At 38.7% G+C, this 13,799-nt stretch overlaps 1 protein-coding gene and 1 pseudogene across 6 annotated transcripts in view; one reads left to right on the top strand and one right to left on the bottom strand.

The window, feature by feature from the left end:
- The window catches only part of SNX25 (sorting nexin 25), a 152,500-nt gene that overhangs the window by 41,049 nt on the left and 97,652 nt on the right, over positions 1–13,799 (bottom strand). For 5 of the 6 annotated variants that reach the window (XM_054484160.2, XM_054484162.2, XM_054484166.2 and 2 more), the window contains exons 8-9: positions 4,455–4,586; positions 1,516–1,788 (exon numbers count right to left, since the gene is read on the bottom strand). In XM_054484160.2, the coding sequence (XP_054340135.1) occupies positions 1,516–1,788; positions 4,455–4,586 (405 nt within the window). Of the gene's footprint in view, positions 1–1,515; positions 1,789–4,454; positions 4,587–12,139; positions 12,305–13,799 lie in introns of those variants that run through there. The other variant, XM_054484168.2, reaches the window with a different exon arrangement.
- Positions 9,850–12,849, top strand: LOC129034677 (large ribosomal subunit protein eL21-like; annotated as a pseudogene).

Here is a 13,799-nt window from a genome sequence, read left to right as displayed (position 1 = left end):
CCTAAAGTGCTGGGATTACAGGCGTGAGCCACTGCACCTGGCGATTTGTCTTTTAATAACGGTTACTTACAGAAAATTACACATGGACCTTTCCAAACATGCGCCTCTGCCTCTCATTAGGTGAGGAATGTTTCTATCTCAATCAATTCGGCCTCATTAGAGACACTGCTGAAAAACTTAAAGAAAGGGCTAAAAAGCTTAGGGAATACCAAAATAACCAAACAGATTCTTGGTTTGGAAACAAAATAATAGCATTGGTGATCCCATTCCTGGGCCCTCTCCTAATAATATGCCTGGGACTAGTGTTCTTACCCTGCCTAATTAACCTTTTTCAAAAATTTTTAAGTGACAGGATTACGGCTATTTCACAGACAACTACCCAAAAACATCTACAGATGGCATTACTCCTACAGTCAATCCAAGACCAGAAAACTCTCTGTTCCCTCATCAGTAGGAAGTAGCCAGAAAGAACATGCTGCCCCTTGTCCTTTTTATAACTATAGGGTCTGGATTGACAGAGCAGGAGCATTGCCATCTTGGACAAGCACTGCCATTCTAAAGATCCCCTTGATCAAAAACCACCTAAATCCAAAGGGCATCAGCCTAATAGCTAAGGTCAGCAAGACCATAAACCACAAATGACATCTCCAACTAGAAACATTCCAACCCTAAGATAAATCCCTCCCTGACCAGAGACATGCCAGCCCCAAGATAACCTCCCCTCCAGCCAGGGAGATGTCAGCCCCAAGATAACCTCCCCTCTGATCAGAGACATTCCAACCCTGCAATAAACTTCTCCTCCACACAGAAACATTCCAAGCCTGTGATAAGCTCTCTCACCCTAAAACCAATAAATACTCTTTAGTCTGTAAGAGAGAGTGCTCCTGACTGAAATCAGCCAGAAGCCACTCTCAGGTTTATCCTCCAAAATAAACCTGTCTTTGACTGTTGAGCTGCTTTTCATGTTTCTTTCCTCTTTATTTAACTCTTACATTAGGAAGTTTTCTTTTGGAGCATTTTAATTTCTTCTGACTTCTTTAAACTCCAAAATATTTCCTTTAACTCCTCCCACATTCCCTACCTCTCCTCATTTTTTCCCCATCCCTTCTCTCTTCCAGGGCTATAGTTCTACTGATTTTCTTAGCTGGTCTAACCCATCAATGTCCCACCCTACAGACTTTCTGCCTTCACTTTTCAGAAGTCAGACCAGAGGTGTATCTAAAACAGACAGAGGGCAGGAGGTCTCTGACTCAATGCCAGCATGAGGGAAGATGTACGTCAGAGGATAAAACGGGAAGAAAGAAATACATACAACCAGAGACAAGGGTACTGATGCTTACTTTTTATTCTATTCAAGGTCTTGTATATCAAACGATGTTACTTTTATTCTATTTAAGGTCCTGTATATTAAAAGATGAAGATGTGCATCAAATTTGGCTCACACAATATGCACCCACCTAAACCTATTTAAAAGCTTATCCAATAAAAAGGAGCAGAAAGTTAAGTGTGACTCACCATCTCATCCTTGTTGGAAATCATCTGTGAGGCATGTTTTTCTTCCTCTTTTATCAACAGTTTCTCATACAGGTCACTGACAATAAATGAAGGGTAATACCTATCCTTTAGGGTCTCATAAACATCTCCCTGGATTTTGTAGAATACTTCAATACCTTTATTTCCTACAAGACACTGCTGAATTTCTTTGTAAAGTGATTTTTCCACAGATATTTCTTTGCTCTCCACAAAGAAATTCTGATAAATTTCACCAACTAATTGTGGAATTTCAATCTGAAAAGACAGGAAGAAAAGGAAAAGTAAGACATATCATCTCTGAGAGAAATTATTTTTCTCTGAATTATTTGCATTTGAAAGTCAGAAGAAAAACATTTAAGATGCACCCTGGTATGTAGAATTTTGTGTCCATATTCAGGGTCAAGGGGCAAATGTCAGATCCTAAAAAAAAAAAACTAATTCTTTAAATGAACATGTTGAACAGTTAACACCTGCAATTTCTTTTAAACACTGGAGGGGGCAAAAACAGAATAAGAACAGTTCTCTTCCTGTAATAGATTCCTTTTCATAAATCTCAATTCCACAAGAAAAAAATGTATTAGCTAATGTCAATTTAACTTTTTACCTAATATAAGTAACTAGAAGTGCCATTTCTCATCTCAGAAAGAAGTCAATATAATAATTGTGTAACTCAGAAAAACAAGAAAAACACTCTTCAGAATGACTACTTCAGAATGATTATGTCCTAGTCAAGCTTATATTAGACAGCTTTGTCTTCAGCAATGAGCCTGTGTCATCACCAGCCTACTTCAGAAATGCAAAACATCTCTTTGGATTAACATAATCTTTACAGTTCCTCTAGAGGCATTGCATTAACTCTAGAAATGTTATACAGTTTTCAACAATAGTAAAGAGCAAAGGCATACAACTTAATGAACATAACTAATTTAACATACATCCCAGAATGTTAACATCCAAATCAATGTTGCTAGATCAAAATAAGGCTATTTCAAGGAAGCTAGATGCTCTTATTCCATTGAAGTTTTTCAAATTCTCTTCCATAGTTTAGGAAAAGCTTTTTAGATTGCTCTTTACAATATTCCTTTGAGAACAACCACAAGTTACGTGGAGTCAAAACTGGTGATTAAAATGAGTAATAGAGTTAGCAAATACAATATTGGATAAAATTAGGTAATTTGGGGCTTGTAAATTAACTATAAAAGATTTAAAGACTCTAGAGGACTGGATTTAGTTCCTTAACAAATATAGTTTGTGACTTACAATATATTTGGCAGTCTATTCTGGCAACATTCATATGCAAATGAGTAATTCAATGTACAAAATGCTCTTGGTGCTTCCCCCCGCCTTCCCCAAGACCAAATCTTGCTGTCGCCCAGGCTGGAGTGTAGTGGCGTGATCTTGGCTCACTGCAACCTCCACCTTCCCAGGTTCAAGCAATTCTCTTGCCTCAGCCTCTCAAGTAGCTGGGATTACAGGCTCACACTACCATGCCTGGCTAATTTTTGTATTTTTAGTAGAGACAGGGTTTCACCATGTTGGCCAGGTTGGTCTTGAACTCCTGACCTTGTGATCTGTCCACCTCGGCCTCCCAAAGTGCTGGGATTACAGGCGTGAGCCACCGCACCCAGCCTCTTGGTACTTATTTTAATAAACCTCTTACAATAGTATATACTGATCACATATGTCACATGTTATAGATATTATTGTGTATGTTTACAGACATATACATACGTATACAGTTGCCCCTCGGGATCTATGGAAGATTGGTTCTAAGATCTCCTGAAGATACCAAAATCTGAGGATATTCAAGTCCCTGATATAAAATGGTGCAGCGTTTTTGCGTATAACTATGTACATTCTCTCATATATTTTAAATCCTCTCTAGATTACTTACACCTAATACAATGTAAATGCTCCGTAAATGGTTGATTTTGTATTTTTAGGAAATAATGACAAGGAAAAAGGTCTGTACATGTTCAGTACAGATGCAGTTTTTTCCCCCCAAATATTTTCAGTCCATGGTTGGTTGAATCTACAGATATAGAACCCACAGATAAGGAAGGCTGACTGTATACATAAAGACTGTGTACACATAATTCTTAAATATATATTGCCAAATGCAAAGCATGATGCTGATTATTGGGATCTTCATTGTAAGATGTATGTGTACCCAAAAATAATTTTATTTTCCTTTATTCATATTTAAATTGAAATAAAAGCTGGGTGTGGTGGCTCATGACTGTAATCCCAGTACTTTGGGAGGCCCATGCGGACGGATCACCTGAGGTCAGGAGTTCGCGACCAGTCTGGCCAACACGGTAAAACCCCGTCTCTACTAAAAATACAAAAATTAGCTGGGTGTGGTAGCACGTGCCTGTAATCCCAGCTACTCGGGAGTGTGAGGGAGGAGAACTGCTTGAACCCGGGAGGCAGAGGTTGCAGTGAGCTGAGATCACCCCACTGCACTCCAGCCTGGGTAAAAGAGTAAGGCTCCATCTCAAAAAAAAAAAAAAAAAAAAAATTGAAATAAAAGGCAAAGTATAACACATGTACATTATGATATTATAAATGGCAAGATTATGAGACTGAAGTGTAGGTGAGGGGACCAAATTCATTATAATAGCAATGTGGATATGTATATGTCTTTTTACAATGTGTAAAAAAAATACCCAAAACTAAATTCAATCTCTTGGTACATTTATAAAACCTTTTTTCCCTTGACTACACATTCAAAAGAATCTTCTGTAAAAATATAATGTAATTTTATTTACCATTATGGGCTAGAACATAATGTCAATATTATATTTGGTTTAAAATATTCTTTTAATGTATACTTATCTTGAGAAAAACAGACATGCTGCCTCACATGCCAAGTTTACATCAGCTAGTGATTAATATTCCTTTGAGCCTACATATACTACCTTGTTAGCATTCTTTAAATGTTCCACAGATTCCCAAAAACTAATCAGAGCTCTCTTGTCCATCCTTTCCATGTACATTCCAAAGTGCTCTCGGTAGAAAGTATTGGCCAAGATATCTTCAAACTGAAGAATCTATTAAGAGAATTTAAGAAAACGTTTTTTAAAATCAAATTTTAAATGTCAGTTTGCTTTGACTTCCAATGGACTGATTTCTACATTTAGGGTAAAAATGCATTTTTTAAAGGAATAAAGTAAAATTTTATTGTAGTAATTTACTATTTATTTATTTAAGTAAATGTACAGGTTTGTTACATAGGTATATGTGTGCCGTGGTGGTTTGCTGTACCTATTGACCAGTCCTCTAAGTTCTCTCCCCTTGCCCCCACCCCCAATAGGCCCTGGTGTGTGTTGTTCCCTTCCCTGTGTCCATGTGTTCTCATTGTTCAGCTCCCACTTACGAGTGAGAACATGTGGTGTTTGGTCTTCTGTTCCTGTGTTAGTTTGCTGAGGATGATGGCCTCTAGCTTCATCCATGTCTCTGCAAAGGACATGATCTCATTCCTTTTTGTGGCTGCATAGTATTCCATGATGTGTATGTACCACATTTTCTTTATCTAGTCTATCACTGATGGGCATTTGGGCTGCTTCCATGACTTTGCTATTGTAAATAGTGCTGCAATAAACACACACGTGCAAGTGTCTTTATAGCAGAATGATTTATATTCCCTTGGGTATAGATGCAGTAATGGGATTGCTGAGTCAAATGGTATTTCTGGTTTTAGATCCTCAAGGAATCGTCACACTGTCTTCCACAATGGTTGAAGTAATTTACATTCCCACCAACAGTGTAAAAGCGTTCCTGTTTCTCCACAGCCTTGCTAGCATCTATTGTTTCTTGACTTTTTAATAATTGCCATTCTGACTGGTGTGAGATGGTATCTCATCGTGGTCTTGATTTACATTTCTCTAATGATCAGTGATGCTGAGCTGAAAACATGCATTTTTTAAGGTCAGAGTCGATGTAATATAGTACTCCTGGTAAACTGAAATACCTCTTACTACATTTTAAATGGAATAAAGCTTACTGAATATTTAAAATGCACATACTGAAAAAATACCTATTTCCTATTAACCATTCACTCACTGAGCAAAGATTTATTTGGCATTGTAAACCAGAAAGTATCTGAGACAGGTCTCAATCAGTTTAGAAGTTTATTTTGCCAAGATTAAGGACATGCCTGGAAGAAATAAACAAGGAGTCACAGAAACAGTCTGTGGTCTGTGCCTTTCTCCAAAGATGCCTTTGAGTGCTTCAATATTTAAAGGGGAAAAGTGGGCTGGAGGGGAAAGGAGGAGAGTATGGTAATCCACATGTTCCAAACAAAAAGGAGCAGGCAGGGCAACAGTCAATTATGTAATCCTCTGATGCTCAGTAAATCGGCACTTTACATAAGATAAGGTAAACACAGAGTAGCTACCTGTGGAGATAGTGAACCTTCTATCTGTAGCTTCTGCTTAGGAACAAAAGGAAAGACAGCTTCCTGCATGACTCAGCTTTCAGCTTAATTTTTTTCATTTGGCATCGTGAATTAGGGTGTCAAGTTTTTATCTTCCTTTCACAGCATTTACTTCGTATCAGGTACAGTTCTAGGAATGAAACATAAAAATCCCTACCCTATGGGATGCACATTCTATGCTAAAAATAGTAAGTGCCAATAATGGAAAAATTGAAGAGAAATGTATAAAAGACAAGGACACTGGGATCTAATAGTTTCACGTTTTCGTTTTCCATCTTATTTTTATCTAGTGGAGGAATCTACAAATAATGTTATACCCTGCCTTTTTGTTTATAATATCAACCATATTCATTAAAAAATCTCCTGTAAGCATCCTTTTAATAAGCCCATAAAATTCCTCTGTATGGATGTACCAAAATCAGCCCATCTACTTGTTTGTTTACTATTTTGCATACTCACAGGAAAAGAAAGAAGAACCTGTCTGAAGACACAGAAGGAAAAATCGAGTATGGACTGCTGTAATAAAGTAGATGACCTTCATAATAATTCATGACAATTAATTAGGAAAAATGCCTCAAATTAATTTAGGAGGAATTTAAGGCCTATATTCTTAGTTCTGAATTAGTAATAAAAAATTACATGCAATTAGTAGAATTCAAACGCAATTAAATAAAAACTTACATTTTGAAATTCTTAAAATTAATATTATGAGAGTTGGCAAATTTTCAGAAATGTCACCAGTAAGATATTTCTAAAATCAACTGCATACCATCAATGTATTACACTCAACTCTTCTGACACCAACAATGAGCCCCTGCTTAATCTGTTTTGTGGGCAGAAAGGGGCAGGCATTTTCTTTCTTTCTCTTTTATTTTTTCTGAGGATGATGCAGTATATCCATTTATTTACTTTTCATAATGCTTCCAGCAGATGGTCTATTCAGATTTTCCAGTACGTTTCTTTTTTTAAATTTTACTTTAAATTCTGGGATACATGTACAGAATGTGAAGTTTCTGGTATACATGTGCCATGGTGGTTTGCTGCACTTATCTACCTGTCATCTAGGTTTTAAGCCCCACATGCATTAGGTATTTGTCCTAAGGCTCTCCCTCCCCTTAACCCTCATCCCCCGACAGGCCCCGGTGTGTGATGTTCCCCTCCCTGTGTCCATGTGTTCTCATTGTTCTGCTACCACTTATGAGTGAAAACGTGGTGTTTCATTTTCTAGCTTCATCCATGTCCCTGCAAAGGACATGAACTCATTCTTTTTTACGGCTGCATAGTATTCCATGGTGTATATGTGCCACATTTTCTTCTTCCAGTCTATCATTGATGGGCATTTGGGTTGGTTCCATGACTTTGCTATTGTAAATAGTGCTGTAATAAACATACATGTGCATGTGTCTTTATAGCAGAATGATTTATAATCCTTTGGGTATAAACCCAGTAACAGTATTGCTGGGTCACACGGTATTTCTAGTTCTAGATCCTTGAGGAATCACCACACTGTCTTCCACAATGGTTGAACTAATATACACTCCCACCAACAGTGTAAAAGCATTCCTATTTCTCCACAGCCTTGTCAGCATCTGTTGTTTCCCAACTTTTTAATAATCGCCATTCTAACTGGTGTGAGATGGTATCTCATTGTGGTTTTGATTTGCATTTCTCTAATGACCAGTGATGATGAGCTTTTTTTTCATATGTTTGTTGGCCACATAAATGTCTTCTTTTGAGAAATAACTGTTCATATCCTTCGTCCACTTTTTGATGGGGTTTTTTTTTCTTGTAAATTTGTTTAAGTTCCTTGTAGATTCTGAATATTAGACCTTTGTCAGATGTGTAGATTGCAAAAACTTTCTCCCATTCTATAGGCTGCCAGGGAAGGCATTTTCTATCAGCTCCTAGTAACTAAGGACTTGGATATCCCTTGCTACAGACCATTAATAATTTGTTTCTATAAATATTTCAGACCAATAATATTTAGTTAGTTTACTAGCTGTGGAACACTATAACATTTGACTTTATGTAAACTCTACCAGTGAAGCATTTTGAAGAACAAAATCCTAACTACATACTCCAAAGAGGTTTAAAGGAACCCATATCAATTTGGCTAGGGAAGATGGGCCAACAACTCCAGTATCAACAGAAAGGGCCAGGAAACCCTTTCACACTCGAGTCCTGGCTGCATTTGGCAGTGTTCATTTAGGATTGGCCTTGGGTCATATAAGTAAACTGATATGCAAATTGACCTTAAAGAAAAGATCTGCCATTTATTGCCACTGATTTCCAAACTCCATGTACTCCTATTTCCATTTCCTCTTCAACCCTTATTTTAATTCTTCCTTCCATCTTTCCATTTTGGGGCCACTGGTGTGGGGGGTGCTACCTTACAAAAAAGATAAGGCAACACAGACTTTTTGTTTCCAAAACAAAGCAAGATAGGAAGGCAACACTGTGCAGTTAAAGTTGTTCAGGCTTTGGAGGTAGATTCATGTAGGTTTGAATCCTGACTCTGCTACTTTCCAGTTCTGCGAGCTCTATGTTACTCTATCACTCTGCGCCTCAGTTTTTTCACCCATAAAATGTGAATAATACCACCTACTTTCCAGGTTGTTCGGAGACTTATTAATAATAACTCTTCTGAATCATGAAAGACAACAACAAAAACTAATCAGGAAGAGCCTGAACCAGGAGAAAGAGAAGGCACTGATAAGTGTCAAAAATCACAATAGTTAAGAGGTCACTTTCTAGTTACATAAATATGGATAAAAGGATTAGCAGTGATTCTCAACTGGGGTCCAAAGAGAAATTACAAAGGACACAAAAAACTTTTGTGGGTGATGGATATGTTTATGATCTTGATTGTGGCAGTGGTTTCATTGAATTTATGCATATGTCAAGACTTATCAAATTGTACACTTTAAACATGAGCAGTATATGGCATGTCATTATACCTTAATTAAGCTGTTTAAAAAATAAATATTCCATCAAGCCTTAATAATAGCATTGCAAAGAAATGAAGGAGACAATGATTATACTAAGGACCCACTGTCAGGAGAACATATACTGACGTTATCTTTATGAGTTACAGATTGCTGAATCGGATTTACCAGTATTTTTGTTAAGGACTTTTCTGTCCAGGGCCATGAGGGACACCACTTTGTAGTTTTTTTTCCTCTGGTTTGGTATCAGAGTTATGCTGGTCTCCTCCTAGGATGAGTTGAAGTGTTCCCTTCTCCGTTTTTTGAAAGAGTATGGTTAAGATTGGTATTCTCTCTTCCTTACATGTTTTATAAAATTTACCAGTGAGGCCAGGCACAGTGGCTCATGCCTGTAATCCCAGCACTTTGGAAGGCCGAGGAGGGCGGATCACCTGAGGTCAGGAGATCGAGACCAGCCTGGCCAACGTGGTGAAGCCCTGTCTCTACTAAAAATACAAACATTAGCTGGGCGTGGTGGTGCACGCCTGTAATTCCAGGTACTCGGGAGGCTAAGGGAGGAGAATTGCTTGAATCTGGGAGGCGGAGGGTGCAGTGAGCTGAGATCGCACCACTGTACTCCAGCCTGAACAACAGAGGAAGACTCCACCTCAAAAAAAAAAAAAAAAAAAAATCACCAGTGAAATGATCTGAGTCTGGAGTTTTGTGGGAAGGTTTTTTTTTTTTTTTTTTTTTTTTTTGAGATGGAGTCTTGCTCTGTCTCCGAGGTTGGAGTGCTGTGGCGCGATCTCGGCTCACTGCAAGCTCTACCTCCCAGGTTCATGCCATTCTCCTGCCTCAGCCTCCTGAGTAGCTGGGACTACAGGCGCCCGCCACCGTGCCCAGCTAATTTTTTGTATTTTTAGTAGAGACAGGGTTTCACTGTGTTAGCCAGGATGGTCTCGATCTCCTGACCTCGTGATCCGCCCGCCTTGGCCTCCCAAAGTGCTGGGATTACAGGTGTGAGCCACCGTGCCCAGCCGGGAAGGTTTTAAATTATTATTATATTCTTCAATAAATTGTGGGTTATTCAGTTTCTTTTTGTCTTTTTTTTTTTTTGAGACACAGTCTCACTTTGTCACCAGGCTTGAGTGCAGTGGCGTGATCTCGGCTCACTGCAACTTCCGCCTCTCGGGTTCAAGTGATTCTTCTGCTGCAGCCTCCCGAGTACCTGGGATTATAGGTGCCCACCACCACGCCCAGCTAATTTTTGTATTTTTAGTAGAGACGGGGTGTCACCAAGTTGGCCAGGATGGTCTCGATCTCTTGACCTTGTGATCCGCCTGCCTCAGCCTCCTAAAGTGTTTGGATTACAGGCGTAAGCCACTGCACCCAGCCTCTATTTCTTTTTGAATCAGTTTTGGTAATTTGTGTCTTCCAGGGAATTTGTCTATTTCATTTAAATTGTCAAATGTATTGGCTTGAAGATGTCCACATTATTCCCTTAGCCTCCTTTGAATGTATGTAGCATCTGTTAGTGATGTCCTATTTCATTCCTAATATTGGCAATTTGTATCTTTTCTCTTTCCTTCCTTCTAGTTAGTTTAGTTTTTATTTACAGCTTCTTTTAATTTTTTTTTTTTTTTTTTGGTAGAGAGGGGGAGTCTTGTTATGTTCCCAGGCTGGTCTCTAACTCCTGGCTTCAAGCGATCCTCCTGTCTTTGCCAGCCGAAGTGCTGGGATTACCGGTATGAGCCCCCTCACTGGGCCAATTTATAGCTTCTTAAAAGATTAGATCAATGATTTCATACCTTTCTTCTCTTCTGCTATAAGCATTAAAAAGTACAGCTGACCCTTGAGCAACATGAGTTTGAGCTGCACAGGCCCACTTGTACAGGGTTTTCTAGTCTTTCTAGTCTTGCTGCCGCCCCTGAGACAGCAAGACTAACCCCTGTTCCTCCTGCTCTGCCTAGACAATGGGAAGATGATGCGGATGAAAACCCTTGTGATGATCCACTTCCACTTAGTGAGTAGTAAAACTATTTTCTCTTCCTTATGATTTTCTTAGTAACATTTTCATTTTTCTTTATAGCCTACTTTATTGTAACAGTACAGTATATAATATACATAACATACAAGATCTGTGTTAACTGACTATTATTGGTAAGGCTTCCAGTGAATAGTAGGATATGGGCAGTTAAGCTTTTGGAGACTCCATAGTTATATAAGAATTTTTGTCAGGGGAGGATCAGCACTCCTAACCCCCACATTGTTCAAGGGCCAACTGTACATAATTCCTCTAAGTGCTGCTTTAACTGCACAATATATCCCACAAATAATTGATATATTGCATATTCACTCCATTGAAAATACTTCCTAATTTTCCTTATAATTTCTTCTTTGAGGGAAGCCTTATTTAGATATGCTACCAAATATTTGGGGATTTTCCAGATTTTCCTATTACTGATATTACTGAGGGGGAGTGTTAACATTTCCAACTCTACTTGTTAAATTTTTTCTCATTTCTGTCAGGTTTTGCTTCATGTACACTCTAAAGGTCTCTTTATTGATTGAGAACATTTGATTATTATATCTTCCTGATGAACTGACTCCTTTATCATAATGAAAGGTTCTTCATCTCTGGTTCTACTCCCTGTTCCGAAGTCTATTTTGTCTGACATTCACAGTAGCTACTCTAGATCTCTTATACTTAGTATTCGAATGTCTTTTTCCCTCTTACTTCCAACTTATCTGTGCCTTTATGTTTAGTTTCTTGTAAGCAACATATAACTGCCTTGCCTTTTAAAAAATTCACTCTGAATCTTTCTTTTAATTGGAGGATTAACCTGATTTGGAAGTCTAAATTCTGAAATAAAGTTAATGGTAATTCTTCTCGATCACATATGATTAGGTCATAGCAAAAGTTTTCTTCCCACTCATGAAGACATCAGAATGGCCCCAAACTAACCAAAGTCTTACCTTTTAAATAGCAAATGACCATCACTATTGGAATTCTGTCTTATCTTAGCCTTCCATCCTGAAGATTAGAGGAAATGGTTTTACTCTGAGGATGAATTATTGCAACAGAAATGAGTTTCTCTTTTCCTGAATGTCTGAAAGGAACAAATCAAGGCCAGGTGCAGTGGCTCACGCCTGTAATCCCAACACACTAGAATGCCGACGTGGGCAGATCATGAGGTCAGGATATCGAGACCATCCTGCCTAACACAGTGAAACCGCGTCTCTACTAAAGATACAAAAAAAAATTAGCTGGGCGTGGTGGCGGGCGCCTGTAGTCCCAGCTGCTCAGGAGGCTGAGGCAGGAGAATGGCCTGAACCCGGGAGGTGGAGGTTGCAGTGAGCCGATATTGCGCCAATGCACACCAGCCTGGGCGACAGAGTGAGACTCCATCTCAAAAAAAAAAAAAGAACAGCCTTTCGGCCAGAACCGCCGTCTTCCAGTAATTCGCCAAAATGACGAACACAAAGGGAAAGAGGAGAGGCACCCGATATATGTTCTCTAGGCCTTTTAGAAAACATGGAGTTGTTCCTTTGGCCACATATATGTGAATCTATAAGAAAGGTGATATTGTAGACATCAAGGGCATGGGTACTGTTCAAAAAGGAATGTCCCACAAGTGTTACCATGGCAAAACTGGAAGAGTCTACAATGTTATCCAGCATGCTGCTGGCATTGTTGTAAACAAACAAGTTAAGGGCAAGATTCTTGCCAAGAGAATTAATGTGCGTATTGAGCACATTAAGCACTCTAAGAGCCGAGATAGCTTCCTGAAACGCGTGAAGGAAAATGATCAGAAAAAGAAAGAAGCCAAAGAGAAAGGTACCTGGGTTCAACTAAAGTGCCAGCCTGCTCCACCCAGAAAAGCACACTTTGTGAGAACCAATGGGAAGGAGCCTGAGCTGCTGGAACCTATTCCCTATGAACTCATGGCATAATAGGTGTTAAAAAAATAAAATAAAATAAAGGACCTCTGGGCTATAAAAAAAAAAAAAAAAAAAGAACAAATCAAAAATGATCTGGCACTCTGGGTTAAGTCTACTTCTAGTAGACACTGCCAGATAGACAAGCTGTACTGAAATCACATTTAATTCTCCTAAAATGAGTTTCCATTATCTTTCTTGAGATTTTCCTGTACCACAACATCTAAAAGCATATCATCTTTTGACTAGGTAGCAAGCCATTATGTATTTCTCCTAGGTATTTATCTCATATCTCTACTGGATCACTTACCTTTTTATTTTATAATTATATGGGACTCTTTGAGAGCAGGGATTCTATCTTATTTATTTTTAATCCTAGTACCTAGCACTGTAACTGAGATATTGTGGGCCCTCAATGAATGTCTGTTGAATGAATGAATGAATGAATAAATGGGACATAAGACAAAGACCTCATCTATGACAAATGTGGCTAGAAATTAATCTAAGAGGCCAAAAACAAAAAGCTAATGAGGAGGAGGAAGGGGGCAATATTCAACCTGTCAAATCTACCATCTCTCTGATTCAGCAAAATGCTATATTTCCATGTGGAACACAAAGCCAGTGTCTCAAAAATTTTATTTTATTTTCTTTTGCTAATAGCAACATCAACAGATTTCCTGTGGTTAGAGGATTATAAAAACAAGAGTTCCTTGGAGCTGCGTTTGCACCACTTGTGTAAGATGCTGCAGAGCCCTGGCCTATGCTGGGGCTGGCCCTTCCAGCAGAGGCTCTAACGGAGACTAGCCAGAAACTAAGAAAGTCAAGGCTTATCACTGGAATACGGAGGCAGGGGAACATCACAGATGAGTAGCTGAAGTAGAACTCAGGGCTAAACAGGAAAGAATCAAGAGACTGAAAATCAGAACGAGTGAGGTTAGAGGCTGTAGCTTGAGTTACATTATACC

This window comes from Pongo pygmaeus, chromosome 3, assembly GCF_028885625.2.
Source record: "Pongo pygmaeus isolate AG05252 chromosome 3, NHGRI_mPonPyg2-v2.0_pri, whole genome shotgun sequence".
NCBI lineage: Eukaryota > Metazoa > Chordata > Mammalia > Primates > Hominidae > Pongo > Pongo pygmaeus.
This window is presented reverse-complemented; position numbering and strand designations above follow the sequence as displayed.